The sequence below is a fragment of the Cololabis saira genome, chromosome 2 (assembly GCF_033807715.1).
Source record: "Cololabis saira isolate AMF1-May2022 chromosome 2, fColSai1.1, whole genome shotgun sequence".
Taxonomy (NCBI): domain Eukaryota; kingdom Metazoa; phylum Chordata; class Actinopteri; order Beloniformes; family Belonidae; genus Cololabis; species Cololabis saira.
In genome coordinates, this window is record NC_084588.1 from 17747685 (window position 1) to 17774717 (window position 27033).

A 27033-nucleotide genomic window follows, 5' to 3' on the forward strand; every position below is an offset into this window, starting at 1 on the left:
TTTCTGTTTATACATTTTATCTCTTTATATATTTGTTTTTATATTTGTATTGTATTGCACCAATCACCACAACAAATTCCTTGTGTGTGTTTAACAAACTTGGCAATAAACCCTTTTCTGATTCTGATTCTGATTCTGAAGTGCAGGCACCAATGCATGTTATTGCTTCTTGGCTGCACCTTTGAAGGTCTGAATAAAACTAACTTGGCATGGGTCACACGAGGCTCCCCAGTCTGGCTGCTGTTTGCATGTTGTTGTTGGTACTGGGTTTTTCACACTTCTTAACGCTTAAAGGAGCTTGAGGCCGGATTGTGGCAAGATTTATGAAAAAAGTCTGTATACATTTTAAGTTTTCTAGTAATAATGTCAGATGAAACGTTCCAAACCCAAAAGAATGAGCCCTCTAGTGTATCTCTCCTTTGCCTTGAACAGGCTGTGTGCTGCAAAATGTGCTGCAATTCGGTCCCGAATTTCCCGCGCTGGGCTGCGGATGTGACGTCAAATGACGCTGCATGTGCGTTCTCCCGTGCCGGCTTCACTGTTGGCTGAAGTACCCCCAACGGCCGTCGTGGTGAAGGGTGGCGCTAGAGAGTCTCATTTCTTAAAAAGAGCCTCAAGCTCCTTTAATGCTAATTTTAAACAATAAAACCTAAAATTTCTTGATTTGTTTGTTCAGCCTCCTTTTTATGTTGCAACCCAACGAGCCAGGTGTGTACATCCATACACACACTAATTAGGCAAGCTTCCATGTTCACTTCAGAACCCTAAAAAGCGTACAGAACCAGCCCAGGGTGTTCCACAGCCACAAGATAACCTGCATTGTTCCACTTGAATCTGACGTTCAAATATCAACTGGACTCTCTTCTCCAGCACTCCTGCGCAGATCAGGCAGTTGCCTAGGGCCCCGAGCTGAAGGGGGCCCCGAGGGACGGCTGACGTCAACAACAAAATAATGGAACTGCTTTAGACGCTGCAACGACATCGCATCAGAAATGCACGGGCCCTTTCCAAGTTGTTACCGGCTAGTTGATAGTAGGGGGCCCCGACCGACAGCCGATATCGCTCCATATCAGCGACACAACTTGAAACCCCCATAGACACTGCAATGACAGTCAGGAATCTCCCTAATGGGACCCCCTTACTAGCCAGCATCAACGTGCGGCAATAGTGATTCACAATTTGAAAAAATTAAGCGAACATATCCCTCTGGGCACACGAAAAGATAAAACACAAGAAGAGGATGAAAAGAAAGAAGGTGACAGTGGCAAGTGGGAATGTGGAAGCTATCTGTGTTACATTATCATCATCCACCAAGCAAGTTTACTGCACATTAAAGTCTGTGTAAAGTGAATTCAGCCATTTTCTTCTAAACATATTTATAGCCACATAATAAGTTAGTGTGCATGTAAAGTTTCCATTAAGATAGTTTTGTAATTTATTATTTATTTTATATGTTAATTGTTTAATAAAATATTTCGTTACTGATCTGTGGTTCTGGACTTCATTCATCATGATTCTGGTGGGCCCCATGGTCTCTCCTGCCTTGGGCCCCCAGGTGGTCTAGAAACACCCCTGCTCCTGCGTAGACCTTACTAGTAAGGCTAAAAAGTGCGACTCTCCTATAATTGGAACACACTCTCGGCATCCCCCTTCCAAAAAAGTGACCTGGGATTGTGTATCCAGATGGATTACCCCCTGACGTCTATACAATGTTGCTGTGGCGTCCCACCCAAGACAGCCCCATGACATCCAGAGTCTTGAGGAAATCAAGGTAATCAACCCCAGACTCCTGCCACCGCAGAATGTTTTAACTTCCTCTACTACCTCAGCTCCGGTTATGTGCAAGTCCACCCCAGAGTCCAAAGACTCAGCTTCCTCTGTGAAAGACATATTGGTGAGATTCAGAAGAGGCTGAAGTATTTCCGCCTGATGACAGCCTCATCAAGGTCAACCTTGCCTGAGCTGCCTGATGTCAGTTACAGTATATAAGGAATTATATATTTATACTGACATAATTTGCATGGATGATTTAAGATGGTAAATTGCACCCTGCTCTTTATGATGTCCTGTTGTTCCACTGAAACCTTAAAAGACCCTGCATTATCACAGAGATGCAGCGATCGATCGGCAACCGATAGCAATCGACCGATAGTGCCGCTATCGGTTTTGATCAGAGTTCTCAAAATAGTCCAAAGCAGGCCGATCAGATGACACTTACAACACCAAACCACCGGCAGTGCTTGCACTCCCACATCTCAGACCGAGGTGTCCTAAGGGGACGTGGCAGTCGCTACAAAACATCAACACTGGGAGTTTTACAATGTCCGAAAAGCACAACAAATTTGCAGTTTGCTAAGAGAGTGACATGTCTACTGTTGTCTGTGTTGGTGCACTCCACACGTTGTGTTGTACACCTAATTATTGCCACAGGAAAGCTTAAGCTAGTAAGCTACACTTACTCTTTGTAAGCCGAGTCTAAGTCGTCTCTAAGAGTCTTTAGAGAGTGAAATATTGCACATGGCCTCAGCCTGCAATAAAACAGTGGTCAATTCATAATATTTTCAGCCGGTAGACGCTGAGAAGACGTCTGTCCTGTTTGAGGTTTCTGTTTAGCGGGTTTACCAGGAATTCCTACTTCTGGAAACACACCGTGAGACAGACAAACCATTAAAATGTTCTGTAGATTCAACATGCAATCAGGGAAACCAAACAGTTTCAGTTTGATGAAAATTATATAAAAACAATTTGATTTACCTCAAATTAGTATAATTCTGGGATTTTTCTACCCTGGGTTTTATCTTTTAGCTCTCATAGAGGGGGGGTCCTACTTTCCTGGTGAGTGTAAATACATGTGGAGAACATTTAACTCTAACACTATATCATCTTCTCTGCATGCTTAAGAAAAAAAGAGTCCTAATTCTGGCTAATATTCACTTTAAAATGGGTAAGAATCTAACATCAAAGAACAAAACACAATGTGTAGTTTTTTTATTGCACAACAGACAGGAATGCATTATTTTTTCAAAACAACCCAAAGTTTTTTGCGATATTGTTTTCTGCCTTATTGATAATATCAAAGGGTCAAAATCATTTTTTAATTACTCTCTTTATGATCAAATATTAGACCAAATTATTATGCCATGAGTTTAGTCTTGTACAACTGAGTTCCATTTATTTGCATCTGCATTTGGACGATGTAATGTTTTCATATTTATCCAAATATATTCATGGTTTGCTTTCTCTTGCAAAGCCTCAATCTGCTGGCTTCTTTCATGATCAGAATCTCAACCTAATTGCAATTTAAATGACTTATAATTACCATCTTTGCAATTCCCCAACATTATCTAGTGCATTCAAACTGCACATTCCCTTGTCACATTTATTGCCGAACTTCACAAACAAATGTCTTGTGTTTGCTGATCATCTCAATTTGTCAACGGTATTAACATTGCCCTGATGTGGGTATATTTTAGTAATGCGATTAGCCAGAAGTGTTCATCTAATTGCATTTATGCAGCCTGTTTAAAATGAAAGCTTGTCAAGCTTGAAATGTATTCTGACAGTGAGATGTATTAAAGATTTTGACAACATGAAATGCTTTGACAGCTGAGGTGGGAACAGATATGATGCAGAAAAAGTGGAACAGTCAAGATTGAAGCAGGGTTGCATAGGGTCACATGTGATGGCTGTTGTTTCTTTTGCTGAACAAGAAATTGAACTTGACCTGCATTCCAAAAAGACAACGTTTTAAATGTGGGTGCATTTAGAAATTTCATATTGCATTCTATGGATTTTAGTTACAAACTCTTTCTCTTTAGTTTTAAGAATATGCAAGCTCCTTACAACATTTAACCCTAGAAACATTCTACAAATTATGAAAAATTCTGAATTTTAGTTGCAAATATAATTAGATTTATGAAGGTTAAAATTTGTACAGGCACAGCAGTAGCCTTAATTATTCATTATGAAACCAACTCCTAAAGTAGGCGTGATAAAACTTTAAGAGCTACAACTGTGCAACAGGCTCATGTTACATTAATTCAACACTGGTCCACAGTGAAAATAACAAATGCATCACAATAAAAATCATGAACTCTACAATAACTACAATTTCAAGGTCTAGAAATCAATGTTGCTGTTAGATATTAGTTTTGCCATGTTTGATAAACATACTTAAAGAAATACATGTTACTGATTAGTGTCCGCCGTTCTACCTCTTTGATATTGCATAGTGTTAATTTACATTTATGATGTACATAATCAAAGATGGGAAGTTGCTATGTTATAGATGACACTTGTACTGGGGGCTGCATTGTGGCTGCTGTTATTGAGAGGTACTACTGATTCATGACTGTCATTGATACTAAAAATGCCATCCATAAAAAATGGCCTTGGTGCCCTTCAAAAGTTCTGTTGGAGCATGGATTAGGTTACAGAGTAATGCAACAGCATTTTAAGGTTTTGGTTTTCTCTTTGCACTAGTCCTGTAAATCTCAGCACTGTTTTCACACCACTGACCACAATATTTGAATGAAAAGACATGACCACCTAATTAGGATTGAAGATTCTCTTTTGGCCTGATTCAAGTTATATTTATCTGACAGAAAACAGCTTCTACCTACATTTGAGTTAGTTATGGTGTTTCACAGAGTTCTGGACTACATCAATGTTGTTCACTCTATACATGCATTGTTTAGCTAATTACTTTAGAAGTCATGGAATTCATTTCCACTGCTTGCTCTCGAAAACAAGGTCTATGTATGTTTGCATAATAAAAGTAGGTATAAGCGTCACTGCATTTCAGTTGGATGGCCTGGGCGAGCGCGTCCAGGGCCCGCTCCGTGCCTCCCTTGTCCATCCCGTCATGCCCCACGTTGGGCGCCAGTGTAGCAGTGTGAGTGCCACGGGGGCCCGACCGACAGGATAGAGGAGGACACAGAGTTTAGTGCAGACCCTTTTATTAGCAACACACACCCAGGACACAGTGCACAAGCACCTCACGATCAGCATGCCAACCCGCTCCTCCGACCCCTTGCTGCTGTCCAGCTCCGCCTTATAAGGCAGGCAGGGTGGAGGCGCGGCAGCCACTCAGGCGGATGGGACACAGGTGCGTGTGTCCCATCAACCTCTCCACCCTGCCACATAGTCCTATCCATTTCTTTAGTGTTTATTTTTTATTTCAGTTGCCAGGATTATTTTTTTCACTCAATTTTAGCGCTAGTTTTCATGAACTATAAAAAACCTCATGAAATCTTAATGGTCATATTGTTCCATATCAACCAAGATGAAGCCTTCTCTGAGTGCAGGTTCACTTACTACTATTACTGTTTCAACATTTTATACTGTGGATGACTGTAGCTATCACCTGTTACTAAGTGAGACTGGGGTAATCTCCGTCTTTCTGTCTGCTCGTCTCTCTGTTAATTTGAGTGTATCAACATGCACTCAGCTGCTAATAGTCAAGTCTCAACATGACACACAACAAAGGTGATGGGGAATATGTTTTTGGGGTTGGGCGTTACATTCTAACACAATTTCTATTATGAACCAGCATGTATTGGACAAGTTAAAACATTGCTTCAACTAAATCATTAAGATTTGTCATGCATGCATCACAGATGCAAAATTTCACTGCAGTCTATTTGATATACAGTACTGCATTTCAAAACTTTTTAAATGCTCATTTAAGAGCATAAATTGCAACAAACACTGTCAACTAATGTTCTGACTAAAGAAAATGAAAGTAAATAAATTTTAAAGCAGCACTATGTCACTTTTCAACCTTGATATAATATTTCCAGAGTCATTGTGATGGTACAGTACATCAACTTACAACAGGTTTAATGACACCTCTGTCATGGTCTGAGGGGTCTGTATCGCCTTCACTGGCACTATGCAACTTTGAGGTGCATGGTAAGAACCCTTCCACACTAAAAAACTACACATTTTTACGGCTTTGACTGCTTTACGTCATACGTCACTTCCCCCTCCTTCCCGATTCGTAGTCGAGACGAAAGCTGGGCGGGGCGTGGAGCGCAGAGCTCAGGTTGGTGGTGAGTTAGGCCACGTTTACACGTAGCCGGGTATTTACAAAAACGGATATTTTCCCCTCTACGTTTTCAAAAAAATCCTCGTTTACACGGACCCGCATGAAAACGCTCTTAACGTCATGCAAGCCAATCAGAATCCTGGAAAAACATCAACAAATGACACGTGTGTAACTTCCAGTTAAGGCTGATTTATGGTTCCGCGTTACATTAACGCAGAGCCTACGGCGTAGGGTACGCGGCGACGCGCACGTACCTTGCGCGTCGCCGCGTACCCTACGCCGTCGATTTAACGCGGAACCATAATAAAGGCTTCATGCTGCTGGCTGACGCGCTCACAGGCTTGAATGAGCAGGAGGCTGGACGGGGGGGGGGAGTTACTTTTAAGTGTGACTTTAGAATATTAAACAGGTAAAATACAAGAAAATATTGACGGTGGCCAAACTAATTGTAAACACAGGTCGCACACATGACGCTGGTGAGTTTCTGGTGCATAATGTGACGTTCTGAAGCTTAAATCTCCGTTTTCCTCCGTTTTCCTCCGTTTAGACGCAAACGGGAAAACTGAGTTTTTGAAAATCTCCACTTTGGCCGGAGTTTTCAGAAATGATCGTTTTTGGTGACTTTGACCTCCGTTTCCGTGTAAACGAACGGCCAAAACGCATGAAAACGCCTCCGTTTTTGTAAATACCCGGCTACGTGTAAACGGGGCCTTAAACGCAGAGTTGTTATCATGGCCGAAGCAGCGAAAAAAACGGAAAAAAAAAAGTTTTATCAGTTTTATCACGCGACGGGGAGAGGATCTTTCCGGCAGTACGCGCTGGTGCTCATGGGAAATGTAGTGTTCTTTCTGGTAAAGCACTACCGCTTTTGTCCAAAGGAGCCACCAAACTCAACAAAAGCTGAAAGTTACATTGTGCTGCTTTAACTAAATTGAGACATTCATTCCAGCACCTTAAGGAAAATCTCATACCCATTTGGTCTGTGGTTCATAACCTGGCCGTCCTCAGCTCTGCAGCACAGTAAAAAGGACAAAAGTATGACTATTGAACAGCTGGCAGTGGTAATATAAAATATTTGTATTTGGAGGCAATTTACTAAAATTAACTGCTGATCCAGCTAATGATAAGGAGGCACTGGTAAGAGAGTGGCCAGTAGTGGTGAAAGAGAAGGTGACTTTTCATCCTACCTGGGTGTTATTTCATGTACCTCATGCAGCTGCCAACTGGATCATATTATTGCTTGTAGGTTTTAAAACGTGAAGACTAATGGTCAGCATGTCTGGACTGACAGCTTACAAAGTCATCCTCTGCTTTGGGCTTTTCTAGCAATTCAATTCTTCTATCGTAAATTAACTGTGGCAGATGTGTGCAGCACGTTACAACTTTGAATTAGAAATTGCACCATCAGATTGAAAAACATAAAAACTATATCCGCTGTTGTTGATATAACTGTGCTCATGAGTCATTTTAATGGCTCAATTACCCCTGGGGTTGATGGACGAGGTTTATTGGAGGTTCAACCTGACCACAGCCCTTTCATCGTTTTTTACAGCTGCATTACCTCACCTTGACTCGTCCCAAATCACACGCACAGGATATCACCTTTATATCGTGATCCATTCTGTGAACAGCAGAGGATCCGGGCAAACGCTCCAAAACTTTCAATGCCCCAAAACTTCATATTATCATGAAGCTTGAGCAGACCAAAGTTCACATGACTACATTTTATTTATGGTCACTTGTTGGCTTCTTAGTTTTAGAAGACAATTCAGAAGTACAGGAGTGAATACTTGGAAAAAAGATCGGCTATAAAAGAATAAATAAATCGACTATAAGCATTTGGTAATTATCTTCTCACGCACCCTGTTCCTAATTATATGTTGTTGGGTTTCTTTTTTGTTTTTTTTTATTCATATGATTTTTTAGATTTAAAAAAAAAAAAAAAAAAAAAAAAAATGTTTGTTTGCACATAGCTTGGCCCTGTTTCTTCTATATTTTATAATATATAATAATAATTGGCATCGTATCAGCTCAGAAATGTAGATGGACTGCTAGCAAACTTAAATTTACTTTGCAGGTATCCACTGGAGCTCACAAACTATGCCCAAAGGGGACATAGGCGGCCAATAAATTAAGTTTATCCTTGTAGAGAGTCTCGGGCAAGGCTCAACACGATGACAACAGAGTGTTGATGTAATGTGGATGGTAAACAGTGTAGATGCCAAAGAACAATCGATTTTAGCCTCTAGAGTTAAAGATTTTGACTTTTTCTTGGACAGAAGACTACACTCAAATCATTCTTTTGCAAGGTTAGATGTATCTTCTATTCTGCCGACAGACTACATCAAAACTTTAAATTTCACCTCTACAGAATACACTCTCCCATTGGCTCGTTTTTGTTGCTCTGAATATGTCACCTTGTTTGTTGCTCCAACTGGTAGTAGCATCACCCAGCAAGGCAGTTTGATGGTGGGAAGGCCCTGCGGATGGTTTTCAGACCCTTCATTGAGTATTCAACTGAACAAACTGAATAATCTTTTAATAGTTGTCAAAGCATACATCAAATATTTTTTTTAGCTTTAAATGCAAAAGTGGGCATATAGTTCAGCCTTTTTTCTGTAAATTAATTATTATCACTATTATTATTATTAAATAAAAAATGATGAAGTGTTAAACAATTGCATCACTGACAGAACACAAGGGTTACTGGGATTGCACTGGGACTCCACTTGCTGAATAAACAATAACACTTGCTCTTAAGATGTTTATCATATTTTATTAATGAGCCATGCAAAATTCGGTTCTGTTCAAGTTTATAAATAATAACAGCAGATGAGCAATCTGTGATCACAGTTTTGCAATACTGCAGTTGCAGGCCTACACTTGATGGATTCAAAAGCTAATGGAAAACTAAAAAAACTGAGATCTGTACTATGACTAAATTAAATCCCTTCTTTATCTGCACTGAAGTCTGGGTCTAAGGACATGAGATTTAAACAGGCTCTATGTAAAATACGATTCTGAAAACTTTACAGTAATGTTCAAAGCTGGGGGAAATGGGACGGATGGTTGATCTGATGTATAGTATGTTTGTGTATTGAACCATACAGGCTGATTCTCATAGAGACTCTGAAGGGTGCATTCATAACCCAGGCTTGAGCATCACTAGTACTTGGGATCCTGTTGAATAGGAATATGTTACAGGTTGCTAATAGCGATGGGATTTTTAAATTAAGATTTTTTTAATTTTGCATTTGGAAGAGATGTTTTTCAGCCTTTAGCCATCTTTTGCATTGGAACAACAGTCAGTCCTAGCTTATCTCATTGAATCTTACAATATGAAAGTGGTGCATTAAAACCCATGGATTCTGATTACAAAGATTAGTTTGAACCTTTCATACAATAATATTGTGGAAATTATTGATTCAGATAAAAAATTTAAATCTCCTTGAGGCTATTTCTCAAAAAAAAAAAAAAAAGAAGCAGCCTGCACAAACAAAGGTGATATTCTTATATCTGGCTTTAAGTGAGTTATTTTTGGACTATGACCTTCAAGGTCATTTACCAATGATATCCTGGGATTGTTATGGATGTCTTCCACAATTTTAATCTCCTAAATTTTGAAGAGTTTACACTTTCTACCATGTCAAGATTTATTTTCATCCAGCCCTCAGGAATGAACCCTTCCCTTTCAGATGAGCATCAACTTTCTTCTGTCTGAGTTCCAGGCAGATTACTTTTTCTTTTTGGCAAGATGACATCACGTCTTAGTAAGAATATAAAAGGAGTCTCTATCAGTTAGGTGCTGAAGGGACACAAGCCCTGCTCATGGAGTCCTCTAAGTGAGGCGCGAAAGGTAACTGCTTGGTTTGAAGGAAAACTCACGGAGCCTATCATTTTTGGCCATCTCCATAGTGAACCAAATAGGCCTTAACATTGAGAGATATTTTGCTATATAAAGGTTTGTCGGTATTTTAAATGGTCCAAAGTACCTAACTATTTAGACTAACTGTTCATTCAGTGATAGAAACATTAGTTCTTTCATTCACTGTTCATAAAAAAATTGTAATTTAACAGAGCCACGAGTCGGCTTTAACTACCACTTAAGAGCTCTAACTCTTATAAACCCTCATTAAAAGGACTATTTAGGTCTCTCTCCACAGTAAATGTCATCCCCTTACACAAAATAACCTCTACTTCTGTGAATCCAGAAGAAAAAGAAATACGTTGAGTGAGTTCATCAATAAAGATGATTAACAACGTTTCATCCTAAAAGGACCGCAGTTAAGGAACCCAGACTGAGCTGACTGAGTACGAAGCTTATCTGAGTCCATATACTTTCTTCTAAATCTTAACTTTCCTGAGCTTAACGTGGCAAGTCAAAGACCCAAGCCAATATTGGATTTGCATCTCAAATCAAATGGTGTCCATAGTTCAAAGGCATATATATCTATCTGTCAGCTGTTTCATCACTCACATCCAAACATCAATAACTCTTCATTTTAAAGTAGATGGGGGTAAAAGTGTGATAAAATATACAGGTCAAAGGGTGTCTGAGTTATACAGCTCATATACGTATAGAACATATTGTGAAGACATTTGATGTAATAAGCCTTCTATGCTCAAACACGCAGCTTTGTATTTATTGATTTAGATCTTAATCTTGAGTTGTATATGCTGCTTAAGGGTAAGTTCCTAAGAAGATAGCAAACAATTTCTATCACGACCAGTGATAATTTCAGTAAAAGCACTTTCCATTCCATCCGTTGGTTTCCATCCAGTCTCTTGTGGGACATAGCTTCATGCCTGATGAATAAATGAAGCAGTACATTCCAATAAGCAGTTTTATTGTGAAAAATACTTAACTATTATGAATAATATTAGTATATAAGTTCCCTAGTAGTAGAAACACCACAATATAAATACTGAAAACAAGTTAGTACACTTGTTAGTATTTATTCACTACAGTCAGGGTGACAGTTGTTTTTAAGAAAATAAAATATTACATTAAAAAAAGACACTCATTTTATCCTGCAGTGCTCCTTAAACCTGTTCGTAGATCCAATTAGTTAGAATAAGTGCAAACAGCTGCTGTGAGTATTTCATAAACTATTTATCCACCAATGGTCTAACCAGACTTTTAATATCATTTCAGATGTCCCAGATCATTTTATAAAATTTTGTAAACTGTTATATTTTGTGAATTAAATTTAGTGAGAGGATAAAATTGTGCCTGTATCTTGTTTTCTGCTGCAGTTTTAGCACCTTGCTTTGGTATGTTTATACAGTCATTTTAGCTTTGAAAAAAAATGCTGCCTGTTTGATGACAATTTCTTACCATTTAAATCTATATGTGTCATGTTTGTTGTTTTGTTGTCCTGTTTTCTTTTTAACCTCTGTATTGTTGTGGTTAAGCCGTGTGTGGTTTTGTGAGGTCTATCATTTCTCGTGTTGTTCCCTCTCTTTCTGCTTCAACCACATGTTGCCTGCTATGATTGTTCCCACTAGTGTCTCGTCATCCTCTGTAAGTAGCCTATTGCCTATCTTCCGCTTTCTTCCTTCCTTCCTTTCTGCTTCCTTCCACATGTAGAGCTTGTGTGAATTTGCAGTACTTATAAATATTGCTTGTCATTATCAGACCTTACAAGACTTATATGTTATATCTTTTGCTAGTTCCACATAATGCAGATATCTTTAATATGTGTTTTAAACATGAGCATAAATTACACCTTATAATGAGTTTGTCTTCTTCGATGGGAACTTCATACATTTAAGCTTCAGCTTATGATTTTTAAAATATCACTGGGTTGATTAAATTGACGGGTTGATAGGCTGCCTGGGTGCATCAGCAGCAGCGGATGATAACGGAGCAGCAGATTAAGGAGTATGAAAGCTGAAATAAGAATTTCTTCCAATTAATCAAAAACAACAACAACAAAAAAAGCATGATTTTAATAACTTAATGTTGCATTCGACTCATTGTCTCCCCGGTTATAGACACAATTGGGGTGACTGCAGCAGAGTATTGTTGATTTAGAGAAATTCTTTGGGACCCAACTTTATAAAGAAAACATTTTGTTCACCTCTTGGATGTTTTTGTATTAGGCCCCATCATGCCTGTATTTATTTATGAATTTTTTCTGTGCTCCACTTCACTTAAAGGGGACCTATTATGGCATTTAATGTTTATTTTAAACAGGCCTTGAATGTCTTAAAAACAAGCTTTTGATTGTTTTTTCTATATGAATTAGATTTCAGCCTCTGGGCGACGCAGCACGACGCAGCGCAGCACGACGCAGCGCTGCGCGGCGTCTTGAGCTGAACATTTGTCGGACGCCCAGCTTCTATTTTCTTCCTGTCGCTCCCGTTGAAAGCCGGTTGAAAGTGCTGTAGGAAACGGTCACGGATGAGGAACGGCTGATCCAGTTAGTTGAAATGAGAAGTTATCTCTATGATTCCTCCTCATTTCACTACAAAAACCACAATAAAGTGGCAGCTGCTGGAGGGAGATGGACAGAGAGCGTCTGATGTCACGCAGTGCGATGTGATAGTCGGACGCTCGCATGCAGTTACACGGTTTTATAGTTGTGGGCGTGGTTTGCATTTTGGTTACGTAACGAAAATGCGCAGAATCTGAACGGCTCGTAGAAGCCACATCGGACTTGAAGGATCATCCGGGTGGCTGTACAGACACTGCAGAATTTGGTTGCTTTCCTCCTTCTCTGAGTTGGCAGGCTGAGGGGAGACCACTTTATATATGTTAAAGCAAGAAAAAATGTGTTTTTCATAATAGGTCCCCTTTAAAATTACCTATCAAGGCTTCTTCCTCTCTCTTTTTAACATGTAACGTGTCCAGGGATTCATGCAGCCTATGGGGTGGCTCGTTGGCAGAGATGTATGCTAATTGATGAGCAGTGGCGTCCAACCTGTGATTGATTGAAATTCATGAAGATTCAAAAATGTAATCTAACACTGTGAATTGCATAAACAATTGCTGCATATGAGAGGTGAACCTGACAGAACACTTACAAACGCAACATTGTATAACTCTGGAGACTGCTTTAGCACAACAGCCACATTTCAGTGTTGTCTCCAGGCAATGGTGTTACTATCAGTCACCGTAAGGTCATAATCATTATCATTACAAAAATAGATCTGCAGTAGGTCAGGACACAGCCAGCGACTGTTGTACTTAATATCCATCAAGAGACTGATAATAGCTGAAAAGCCTGACAATTGACTACAACAAATAAACCTTAGGTGGTGAGGGATAGCCACATAAAATTATTATTTTAGATTTTTGTTAATGTATGACATTTACTCTAACATGCATGTGCAGTTAGTTGCAAAGTCCAAACACCTTTCAACACAAGCATCCTTATAGTAAAAAAAAAGGTTTTTAAATATGAGAGGCAAAATGTCTATGCATGATCTACTAACAATGCCCTTGTTCAAGGACACAGATGAGGCTAGCCCTTCCCAGTAAAAACTGATTCTTGTCTGGCAATTATAATTAGTTTTAGATGGTATTACTGCCATGTTTATCATTAAGGAAACACCACTGGATCACTGAAGTTTATTCATATGGCACAATTCAACAACAAAGTGATTCAAACACTCCAGAAAAGGTCTACCAAACTGAGACTACAGGCACCGAGGTGTGCATTTGAGATGGTTGAAGAACAAGTGCTATAGTATAGATGAAAACCCTCAGCACATGCATGCTGGGAACAGACACGTCTTAACTGGGGAGAATTTATTGGGAATACCTTCAACAATTATTGATATGGTAACATTTACTTTTGTAGGCTACTTTCTTATTGGGAGATGCTTGTTGAAAGAAAAAGGACAATTTTATGCAAATTACTTCATTTAATCATCATTCAAAAACTGAAGGCCATTAAGTTGAAAGTTCCCCAGAGTCATGACAATCAATGTCCTGATAATGACTTTGTCTAGCATTCCATATAAGCCAATCGTTGCAGTGCCATCTCATAGCAACTATCACAGTGAGATGCACTGGGAAATGTACCAAAGGCAAATGTCTTCATAATCAGAAAAGTACCAACAAGTACTGAATAAAGAACATAATTGGAAGGGAAAGTATAGCCATCAGCTAACAGGGTCCTCTCTCATGGGAGCCCGTTAATTGTCTACCTCCTAAATCCAAAGCTCAGGAGGCAGATTCCCCCTCTGCCTTTAAAGATCAGATTTAAAACTATCCCTTTTGATAAAGCGTATAGCTAGGGGTTGGCTGTCATGACTCCAATCCATTAGTTGAGCTGTTACAGGGCTAGACTACAGTGGGACCGCCATGATGTACTGGGGACGCCTCACTCTGCTCTCCTCACTCTCCATGTGCTTTTTGTATAAGCCATGATAGCCATCATTAACTTTGTCTTTCTCTCCCTTTCTTTCTCATAGCAGGTAGCCCTGGCCTTGTGTTTCTTATTTGTTGGGATCTCAGCTCTTTCTTCTCACTCCTTCACTGGTCACTTGACCTCCCTCCCTGACTCTGGTTCTAATAGAAATGTCTCCCTGTTAAAGTGGAGTTTTTCCTGTCTACTACTGGTCTCTCTGATACTATTGGTCTGTCTTGATCTGTTGGTTGAGATTCTTGTGTGAGAAAGTTATTTTCCTTTGAACCGATTTAAAAAAAGAAGAAGCTATAAACCCACTCAGAGATGGTATACAGCACCAATGCATCAATTTTCAATAACCCCAGCACAGAATCACTTATTTTTATTCAGTGTGACACTTAAGTCCCAGCAGTCTCACTGAGCTTAACCTCATAGGATCTTTACATCATTCTTACAGTAGGAATCGCCAAAGTGAAACAAACGTTGACCGTTTTATGCCGTGGAAGATCTGTGAGCTATTTGAAGTAGCTTCCAGCAGTAGCACTAAGCTCTATTTCAGGTCTAAAGTAGGTGTAATAAAGCAGACCACTGAGCATGACCATCCCTGAAGCATGGGATCAAGTTCATTAACAATCACCTACTCCTGCGCTCTGTTTAAGTTATTGCATCTGGAAACAGGAATGGCATTTGCTTGTACACTGCAAGACTGCTTCTATGCTGTTACCATGGCGATGGAGGGGGATGAAAAGCAGCAGGTCTTTATAATCAAGGATAAAGTAGGGCTCTGAAAACCATGCAGTACTCTAAGAGAGAAACTCGGATAATCAAGGAAAGAATGACTTATTGCCAAAGTATTTGTGGGCTTGAATTTGGCTTAAAAGACTATTCAATTAAACATCAGGTACATAAATATTCCCTGGAGCCTTTTTCTTTTAAGGGAAGAAAAAGTAAAAGATTTGACAACAAATATCAACATGATGCTAAACACCCATAGAGACACCATGTTCAGTACTAATTGTCTGTGCTAGTGCTTTTCTTACTGTGCCAGAGCTTCTGCTGTTTCTCGCATGCAACATATTTTTGACAAAAACATGTATCCTAAATGGATAAATATAAATCCAAAGCTTTTAATTAAAACAAGCTAATAAATTGCCATGCAGGGAGAACATATTTTTCAATGTTCTCTATTTATTTGTAATGGGATTCAGTAGTTAGCTTTATCACCTTGAGAAAAAAAAAAACACTGAAAATATTTTTAAGACTCCCATTTAACCATTTGTCCAATTTTTTATTTTATTTTTTTTCAGCGATATACTTATCAGTGGCAGTTTTAGAGCTGCATAAAAATAAACTTAAAATAGTAATAGTTCTATGTATGTTACGTATGTTTCATAACAATTATTATACACAGTATATATTATATACTATTATAATTTTTAAAAATATGGTAAACATAAAGGCAAGGATGGTAAGGTGCACAAAAAGGAGAAATGACTTCTCAAATGTTTTTTATTATAGCCTTCTTCAAACTCTGAAGTTCAGTTAAATTTTTTCCAGAAAAATGTTCAGTTGAAGAAGGCTTTTCTTTTTTTTATGTACAGAGGCCTTTTGTGTCAATTTCCATTTTTCTGTGCTAATGACGTGACCACTTCAAAGATCACATCAGAGATGCAAAGAGGGATTTGGATTTACATTGTTAGTATTGTAAATTTGTATCTATCTATTGACAGCTAAAAGTTATTATAAGTAGTTTGTTACCTTCCTATTCCTTTATTACACAATGCAGACATTTTAAGTTAAAGCATATAGAATTATATTGTAATGATCCTTGGGACTGGGATGACTGCAGTGTGGTAAACTGCATGTTCTGTTCTGTAATGTTACATAAATATCAACAGTTTATCTATAACTCTTTGATCTATTATGGTTACTATGGTGATGGATGGCGCTGTGCCTTTAAGAATACACCTGGATTTTATGGATTGGGGGGAGAATGATGTGCGTGTGTTCTGGTTCTGCTCTCTCTCTTCTTGCTGGGCTCTGTGCGTGTGCTGCTCGTGCTGGCATGGGTTGTGGCCGTTTTCCCCTTGTGTTAGGCATTTAGTAAAGGCCTCCTGTTGAGAGCATAAAACCATCTGGTGCTTACGAGTACATCAACGTTACACTGGTGTCAGAAGTGTTTTCCCGACCAATGCCAGTAGGAACACTGCCCGTTACAGGAACTGACATCTGCCGGTATGTTCGCCACTAGAGTTGAGGAAAAGCAGGTTTACGTGGGTCAGTGGCCACTCACCACCGCATACAAGATGAGAGATGCCATCCTATGCCTTGCAGCAGAGGCCAGGTTTCCCCCAGATCATGCTAGGTATGAGGATGTAAAGCAAAGAAAGATGTTGGCCCCCAGTGCCCAATGGTTGCAGAGGCTTCAAAGACACTGAAGTTCAATGGCAAGACAGCATGGGAGGTGTTCATAGCCCAGTCTGAGCTGTTAGCTGATGTTAGTGGCTGGTCTACTGAACTTTACTGAAACACGACAGCTTGCTCTGTGCCTGCTGGACCAGGAGGAGTGATTATGTTTCTTTAGTCGGGGGCACTCCAGAGACGTTTTTGGACAGAATAGACAGCCTGTTCAACTGCTTTCTGAGTTCCAAAACAGGCACATGCGACCTAGTGACCCCCACTGCACCCTTGCTATTGACATTGAGTACCTGTGCAAGCTTGCCCATAACAACCTGTAATGTTCCATACATTTCAACAGTTTATCTATAAATCTTCTGTCTGTTTTGGTTACTATGGTGGTGGATGGTGCTGTTCCTTTAAGAATACACCTGGATTTCATGGATTGATGGAGGATGATGCACATGTGCTCTGTTTCTGCTCTCCTTCCTGCTGGGCTCCGTGTTGTGTGCTGCTCATGCTGGCGTTGGTTGTGGCCATAACAGCCCATTATCCCCTCGTGTTAGTTCACTTAATAAAGGCCTCCTGTTGAGAGCATAAAACCATCTGCTGCTTGTGAGTACATCAGCCTTACAATATGTTTTTTCTACGTTTCCGGAGGTAAAAAAGTTAGAGGAAAGGGAAATACTTGGACATGTTAAGCGTTTGTTCACTTCTCGCTTCCTGCTTTTCTTCTTTTCATGTCTGTGATCTTTTTAAAAGCTTAACCAGCAATATACACTTTAACAAAGAGTGTTATTTAGATATCCATCTAGTGACTAGCTTTTGTACTGTTTTAGGGCCAACGACAGAGTGATTACTTTTACTTTACTTTAACATCTCTAACTTTTAGATACGTTTGTAGTGTTTTTGTAAATCTCCTTCTGTGTAAATAAATGTAATTTTTCAGTAACTGAAAATTGTATTAACCTGAACACCAAGAAACATAGATAATGAGAGAAAAATTAGGAGTTAAAATGACGATATTCATTAAAGTTATAATATAATGACTTATGAGTATTCTGAACACAGTAGAAGAGAGAAGAGAAAGAAGGGGAAGTAATGAAAGTAGGCTACTATTTAGCAAAATGTATATAGGATCTACAGTCGGGTTGGCATTGGCTTAAGTCTTTGGGGATAAGAGTCTGCTCAACACATGAATAATGCAAAAGAGGTTGCTGTGAAACTTTCAGGGATTTATAAAAGGGATTTATTGTGTGCTCACTGTGCTGGGCTGTCATTATGTTATTATTGGTTCCCAGCACACTGAAAACTTACATTACTGTTCATTATCTGGAGATAGTATGGTTTTACTACAAAATCTATGCAAATCTGGTCCTAGCAGTTAACAGTCAAGAAAATAGAAAAAAATGGATGACTACTTTATATGAAGTAAAGAGAGAAATTGGTGTAATTTTAGGCAGACCAAGACATATGAGGTGTCAGAAAACCTTTACCAAGGTCTCAGTCCTTGGTTAGTTTGTTAGGACTGTTCACAGGTTAGTCCAAATATATAACATTTTAGAGCAATGGATTCCTTCAAAGCAGCTTGCTGTTGCTTTGAAAATTCAAATTCAGATAGCTGCTTTTAAGCCTGTAATGTAATCAGGATATAGATAACTGGAACATTTAGGGTCAAGTTTAGGGATGCAAATTATCGATTATTTCATTAATTGACAGTTGATAACCTTATCGATCGATCATCGATTAGTTGATAAGCGGCGTTTTTCCCCCATCTGAGATACAAACATAATTTTTTTTGCTTATATAAAATACAAAGGACATTTTAATGTATTCCTTAATCAAATATTTATTTGATACAAAAGTAACAAAAAGACATTTTTGTACCACAAGGAATATAATATAAAGTGCACTTCAAGGCTATTAGTAGTAGCAGCAGCCATAATGGTGTCATTTGTGTCAAGCAAATTTTAAGTTCTAGTCTCCCCGTGTTCCCTTGGGTAGCTAATGTGAGCTACCCTCACAAAAACATGCACACAGTCCTGGGCTATACATGCCCCCTCTGGCCAACCGGGGAACAGATGGGGTGGGGAGGATCCGGCCGGAATAACGTGATCCTTCCATGCGCTACGTCCGGCCGGAGAAACCCCACCCTGTCTGGTGAAAAGATGCGGCCTGCTCACTCCTCAGGTTCAGGAGGAGACCTGAGCTCAGTGCAGGGCCCTCCCGGGGTTGGTAGAGGATGGCAATGCACAGGACTGTTAGGTAGGAGCACTGGGGGATAAAATGGGGAAAAAACCGGGATAAATTTTTTTTTTTTTTTTTTTTTTTTTTTTAAAGATTAATTGTAATCGTTAATTTTAATCGGGTAATTTCATAACGGCAATTAATCGAAAATCGATGAATTATTAACATCCCTAGTCAAGTTGTGGTTTTCCAAAATAAATATTTGTACTTCAAGGAAGGCAGGTCATAATCCCACATTTCTGCCAAAGGCCATCACAAAGATCTGTCAGACGTCATTGTTCACTCTTCCGTTTAGCTATTGCTGCACAAATGTAATGATCAGGGCAAAGTCATAAGACCTCCAAACAAATTTAGAATGAGATATGAGATCATAATCCTTGACAAAACTCTTCACAATGGACTACTTCAGAAAGAACACATTTTACCAATGTCCCTGAATGCCCTCACCACAAAAAAGACAAATCTAAAGCATTGAAATGTGAAAAATTAAAAAAAGAAAAGAAGTGCAGGATAAACAAAGGCTGTACCAGAGGAGCCGTTTTACAGGAGGAAAGGTGAAAGTCTTCCAAACAATAACCGAGAGACTGCCAAGCTTTGCTTTGCTTGTTTCTAAATGATAAAAGATGGGGGGGAAACAACTGTAACTTGCTTACTATAAGAATAATACATTGTCCAAAATGTCATGCTTTTGGAAATTAAATCTTATGGCTGGATTCTGTAATTTAATTAAATCCAGAATGGAGTCTGGAGAGAAGAGTCCGACCCACAGCTGAGCCTTAGATTCAGGAGAAACGATCCAGTTTTTGTCCTGGAGGTGTCTGGGGTGGAGGGGTTTCTAGGTCGGCTCAAGATTGCATCTTTGCTTTTTGCAGATGATACAGTCATACTTGCTTCATCAAGTACAGAAGTGTGTGCGTGTGTGCGTGTATGTATGTATGTATGTATGTATGTATGTATGTATGTATGTATGTATGTATGTATGTATGTATGTATGTATGTATGTATGTATGTATGTATGTATGTATGTATGTATGTATGTATGTATGTATGTATGTATGTATGTATGTATGTATGTATGTATGTATGTATGTATGTATGTATGTATGTATGTATGTATGTATGTATGTATGTATGTATGTACTGTATACATATGGAGTAGGGTAGTCCTATAGGAGAATGCCAGTCTATTATAGTTTTCACTACACATGTCCTAATGGATTATTTACAGTGAGAGATCATCCAAAACAGGTTGTCTTAAATGACTTCTTAACAAAGGGGGGGTGACAATGCTGGGGATTTGAGATATTTTTATGGGGCCTCGACTACTGGCTTTTGTCTCCCCCAATAAGAATAATTTAATATTTAATAAGAAATCTTAGGAATTTAATTCCTAAGACTTCTTATTAAATTTTATTTGGGCCTGAGACAAGCCCCTGAACTGGGCTAGGCACTGTCGTAAAAAACTGAAACTCGCCTGGGGAAAGGAAATTATGGAATTGTGTATTTATTACTGCCCAGAGACATTTCCTCAAAGACTTGAGTGTATATAAATTACATTAAAAAAAATTACATTTAAAAAACTTACTTAAGCACTTCAATCAAGGCTGATAACATGAGCTTCAAAACACATTCTCATTATTGATGCTCATCATTTTACATACCACATTCATCCTGAGACATGAACTACAAAGGGCATAAACTGGAGAGGATCATCCAAAGCAATTTGGCTCCTGGCTGCAGATCACACAATGTAGCCTGAATTTAATCAAGGTGTCTTACCTCATCTTGGTAGATGAAGAACAGCGTGATTGACAGAATTTCCAGGAAGAAGATGAGCAGGAGGAGGATGAAGAACTGTGAAGTGAAGAGAAAACACAAAAGAAAATTGTTTAAAATGGCATTTATCAATGCAGTTGGAAAAGATCAAAAGGGGGTGATGGACATCAGTTGGTGTACAACGAAGGAAGTGGCTGTGGCATGGATGAAAAAAATCAGTTTATAGAGGAATGAAAGGAAACCCAGAGAGCTTCAAGGAGAAGGAGTTCAAAAAGGAGGGTCATAGCAGTAGATTGTTCAGCTTTAACTTAAGAGGAGAAGGAGATAAAGAGTTGGGGATAGAGTGAGCAGGAAAGACAAGGTGTGGCTATATACAGTTTTTCTTTACCCACTTTTGATTTTTTGAAAGAAGCTACATTTTATTCCAGACCAGTTCACCCTCTGCCTTTACACACACATTCCACCCCACCAGTGAAATCTTCCTATAATGCCGAAGGTGAGGTGTTTGATGGGTAATAAATCTTGTTCCTGTGGGCCCATTTGGGTGCTTAAAACAGTTACGAGCTCATCCATCAGCTATACGAAGCTAGGACGTGGCTCAGATTCTCACACACAGAAGAGAGACTGTACTATGAGGAAGAGATATTATGAGAGACAATGGTGCCATTTTTGAGAGGGTCAACAAATGTACTCTGAATACTCTAGATCACCAATTGTCGAGTATGTAAATGAACCTGTGCTGACACGACTGATTCATTGTTCCTCCCACATGTTCATGGCACAGACCATGATTGTCTCTCAATTTATCCACTGCAATCCAGTCATTCAGAATCTACTGCAGAAACTCTTAGATGTTATAAGAGCATTCGAGTTACTAATGCCAAGAGTGACGATGGCATCTACATCCAACTGTAATAAACTGCACCATAAAGGTTTATGCTCCCCTCTTCATCACTGCTGGTCCTGCCAGGTCCTGCACACAACAGTTCAGACAGGGGTGCGGATATGTCTCTGTTCAAGAAGCACATTAACACTCTCTTCCAAGAATACTTTTTGCAGCATTTAACATCTCTACTTTTTTTAAGCTGTTCTTCTTGTACTATCTAAGAGTTTGACAAAAGAGGCTGAAGCTTGAATGTTAATGTTTTAAATTGGGAGTAACTTTGGTTTCAAGCATCTGCTAAAGACAACATTTAAATGTAAGGTTTCCATTATTTAGGTAGCCTACTGTGTTTACATAAACTCAGACACTCAGCCCAGTTTTTTTGTCCTTTTTTATACCCCATAAGTATGTTGAAGGGTTTGTTAAGCATCCGCAGAATATGAGATTTTTGTTTTCTTAATGATTTCTACACAGACTTCTGGGTGTTAAGAGATGATAATGTGCTCACTCACTGATATGAAAATAAGTGCAAAGTTTCAGAAAACACAATGTAAAACAAATGTTTTCTGTCTTGCAATTCTGAGCTGGTGAACAACTATATTGGAGCACACAAGAAACCAACAAGCCGACGACATTGTGGCTGCAGATTATTAATCTGTTTAAATCAACATGCTGCTGAGTAAAAACGCGCTGAAAAAAAAAACGAATGAAGAAACTTACAGGAACTCCAAATTTACAGTTTTAACCTGAATATGTAGCACTTTGTCATACACACTACACTTTGTGAAGGTCAAAAATTTGATTAAAATTAGGCCGTCGTGGACAGTTTAAATATTCTCATTTGATTTTGCTGGAGTTTATTTGCTGCTAAAAAGAAAAAGGAGCACAACAAAGATTGTTTTAGGTGTGTTTATCTTAATGTTTAATTTGTCATATAATTAAGTGAATGAGTATGAATAACAGCTATTTAAATCACATTTGCATGGTTATTTTTGTGTCACTCTATTTTTAATATTAGTGAATAATCTCTAAGCAGTTCAAAGTGGAAGTTACAAGTCAACAACCGCAGTTAGTGTAAGTGTTGGAACATACATTAGTATCCAAATTTAGAACACTTAAAAGACAAACAAGCTTTCTAGTTAAGATGCATGATGTAGAGCTGCTAAGCTAGGCCTATGGCCACGACTTTAGTTTTAATGCTGAAGAGATTGAAGATATAAATGTGTGCGTGCATGTCAGACCCCAGCCTTAAAACAATTTGAACTTGAAAGGAATCACAAAGAATAAGAATTAAGAAAATGGATTTATGGTGTTAGAAGACTCAATGATTCACCCATGAGATGCCATTGTTAGCTAAAGATTGTTAACATTGATTTCAGCTGTGTCCTGGCACGCTGCTGCGGTCGAGTTGATTGTCTACATTATCTACATTATCAATTTTAATCATCATTACATCTGAAACGCAGCCAAATTGCTTTGGTCGTTTTGCTTCGGCCCAAATGACATCCCACGCATATTTTGTTACAGAAGTATCAATGAAATTCTGTCTCTTCACCTGGAAAGAAAAATTAACACTTTTAGTTCACATGAAGCCCCATAAGGGTCAAGTTCCTTTTCATCTTGATCCTGTAAAACCTGACATGTGAAATAATACACAGAATGTCTTTTTTTCTTTTTAAGTGTTTGTCATATATCCTTCTTGGAGCACAAGATTCTTGTGTTTATTTCAAAACGCTCCCAATTTTGTCTTCAACACTTTCAAAATAATGTTTTTTCTGTCATTATGAATACATTGGATCATTTTATTTCTTTATTTATTTCTTTATTTTTAAAACTAAAACTGTCTTCTTTTTTTTTATGGGGCCGGTGCAGAGGTCTCACAAATTCATGTATCAAATATGATACATCTGCCATTATGGGTTTGAAGCCTCATTGATCGCCTCAGTCTGAGACTTTCTCCACTTGTAAGTCCTAAAGTTTCCTAAACAAGATTAGGAGGTAAACCCTTCAGCCATCTGGACCTCTGGTGCAACCAGCTCTCAGCTTGTGTTCATTATAATATATATTACATATATACATATATATATATATATATATATATATATATATATATATATATATATATATATATATATATATATATATATATATATATATATATATGTATATATATATATATATATATATATATATATATATACATATATACATATATATATATATATATATATATATATATATATATATATATATATATATATATATATATATATATATATATATATATATATATATACATATATATATATATATATATATATATATATATATATATATATATATACATATATATATATATATATATATATATATATATATATATGTTTTAAGATTAATCTTAAAATATAACTGTTTGAAAAAGCTTAGGCTGACTCAGCTGTGAGTTAGGGAGTTGTTAGTCTCCACTGTCACTTCATGCATGCTCAAGATGGTACTGAGTTGAAGCGCAAACTTTTTGGTTCCTTATTTTGTTTAGTTTTTAGTTTTTTTTAATGAATTGCCATTACATGAAATTGAACTGGATTGAATTAAAATGAACTATTTTATAAACAGATTACAGTTCAACATAATGTGATTACAACTGGGTTCAATTGGGATCATATTTAACTGACCTGCATTGAAACTGTGGCTTTATGTAAAAAAGTGCCTTGAGTAGACCTTTGTTGTAGATTGTTGCCATAGAAACGGAATTAAATTGAGGGAAACTGTAAAATCAGTGACTGCGTTTACATGCAGTCAATAACCCTTTTAAAACCTGAATATTCGCAATAACCTGAATTTGCACGGCATTTGTAGAAAATACCGGGATAGCGAGATGTAAAAGAAGGTGAGCAAAAAGTTGCGCAAAGCAGCATTTGTTTTGAATTTGGATTCAGGAAGAAGAAGCGGAAATGACGGGAATTGCGTCATAATGTTCTCCGCGCGTCGCTGGTTTGATCCAGATATCCTGAATGATTAATTACCATGTAAACGGAATATTCCGAATGTTTCAGAAACCGGAATATTAGCAATAACCCGAATTTTGACTGCATGTAAACGTAGTCAGTGTCTTGAAAGATATAAGTTAAAAGCTACCTGAATAAATATAGCAATCACAGTGATGACTGTTGAAAAATGATGTCAAAGATTTTTAGCAGCGCTGCTCAGACTGGTTATTGGTTACATTCTCTTCTTGAATTTTTGTCACCTTTAATACCTTAAACCTATTATTAACTTTTCAAATACAAATGTGTGTGACGTTCTGGACCACTTTACGTTTTCTTTTCAGCCACATCTTGCCTTATTTTCGTGTAGTCCTCAGGGGCTTCTCCTCCTCCAGCTCATCTTTTTCAGCTGCACTCATACCCACATGTGTGTCTGGTTACTCCTGCTCAGCCTCTAAGCTCCCCTCCCTCATCTCCCCGTGCCAGATCATCTTAGTGGTCCAGTGTTTCTTCAGAAGTCTTTTCTTTTGTTTGACCTTGCTTGTTAAACAGCTACTGCCCTCATCTTAATCTGTTTGCTCATGTTAATCTGTCTTCCTCTGCATGAAACCCGTTTGATTTTGCAGCTTTGTTCAGAGATCCTCTTTAAAGAATAGCCTTGCTCTGTTATAACACACCAAACTGGGCTTTTCACTTCACTCGTCTGTTGTATTGTGTGTTTGAGTCCTCTGTTGCTTAGCAGATATTGTTACAACTTCTACAAAATATTGCCTAGACAGTGAATAACACAAACCTGCATATTGCACTTATCCTATGGGCAAAAATCGAAGATAAATACAGCGACTCTGGGTCCTGCTATTAATGAGTAGGCATGGAGCATCAGTTTGGATTATCTTGGACCCTAGCCACCAATATTCACTCTCACTTTAGCTCTAACATCTTTTGAATAAAACATGTTGCTCTTTAGCTGCTCAATATTTATCTTTTTATACAAACCAGTTGTCAGTTTTATCCATCTGCTGTTAGTACATGAGCTATTCTCAACAGTTATTACACAAACTACCGCCTGCTACTGGTTATCTTTCATTTAAAGCTTATATTCAGTTGGGTTTTTTAAGTCTGTGGTGGCTTATATGGAAATCATTTAGGAGTCACAAGTTTGAGAAAGACAGTTTTGGGGGGTTTTTTTAACCAGAGGAAGGGTGGGGGCTGGTCGGCTACTATTTTAGTTTTTTCTGTGTATTCTTGGGGATGTGTTCAAAAGCAATGAAATTAAACCATAGTGCAAGAGGACATTGTTAAGAATGAGAAGTGATACTCGCCAGGACTTTGAAAACAACCAGACCCATCCCCTGTGGCGCTGGAAATATTTGCCATTATTCAGCTCTTAATAAGAAATGTAGCTCTAGAGGCAAGAGCTGGACGAAATGGGATCATTTTATGAAAAAACACTACATTCTGCTCTTATAATACACTACAAGAAAGCTATCAAATTGGCTCGAGGAATTTCAAACTGCCACAGTGAATGGATTACAAGAGGCTGTGGAAATTAACTATAAATGATGAAAATCCCTTTGTGAGCCCCATGTGTGGGAATGCCAATAATAAAAGCAATTACAGCACGGCAATTAAATCAAGAGCAGAGCATTCAAGCATTTGCATTGTTGATGACACATAATTTAGGACAGATGTAACTTCCCACTCAAATTATTATTATTATTATTATTATTATTATTAATAATAATAATAATAATAATAATAATAATAATAATACAAATATCTGCAGCAGGTTGACAATTGTGGCTAAAAACATCATCTGTGCCAAATGACTTTGCAGGTTGAAGATTTTATTGACATGTTTGTTTTTCTGACAAAGACACAATTGAAACATCTCAGCTGCTTTTATTTTATTGTGGTATAACCATCTCACAGTAAGATTTGTGTAGAAAGACTTGCAGAGTAAAACCAAACAGAGATCAGGTTGTTAATGCTCTTCATTGTGCGTGTGAGTCCTACATTAATAGTAAAAATGTTGGCCTGGTAAATTGTTTTTTTGTTGTTTTTTTCCCCTTTTTTCATCCCTCTATTGTCATTATTCAAACTAAAATACTTTACCCATTTTGCAGTCAAGGCTTCCAGCAGAAAATATTTATAGAAGCTCCAAACGAAGGGATAAGCGATATGAAGCTGTCACAAGAGATGACCTAGATGGGATAAGTTAGTTAAGTAAGTTTTGGATGGTTTCTGCAGACAGTGGCGATGCGGAACCACAAGAGCTAGATGAAACTACCTAAAACATAATCAAATATTCCCTTAAATGAAATTCAAACTGATATT

The 27033-nt window shown here is 38.1% G+C and overlaps 1 protein-coding gene across 3 annotated transcripts in view; it reads right to left on the reverse strand.

Annotated features, from left to right (window-relative positions):
* Window positions 1-27033, reverse strand: part of tspan4a (tetraspanin 4a) — a 213877-nt gene that overhangs the window by 50948 nt on the left and 135896 nt on the right. For all 3 annotated transcript variants that reach the window (XM_061709347.1, XM_061709337.1, XM_061709355.1), the window contains one exon: window positions 20833-20907. In XM_061709347.1, the coding sequence (XP_061565331.1) occupies window positions 20833-20907 (75 nt within the window). The remainder of the gene's footprint in view (window positions 1-20832; window positions 20908-27033) is intronic.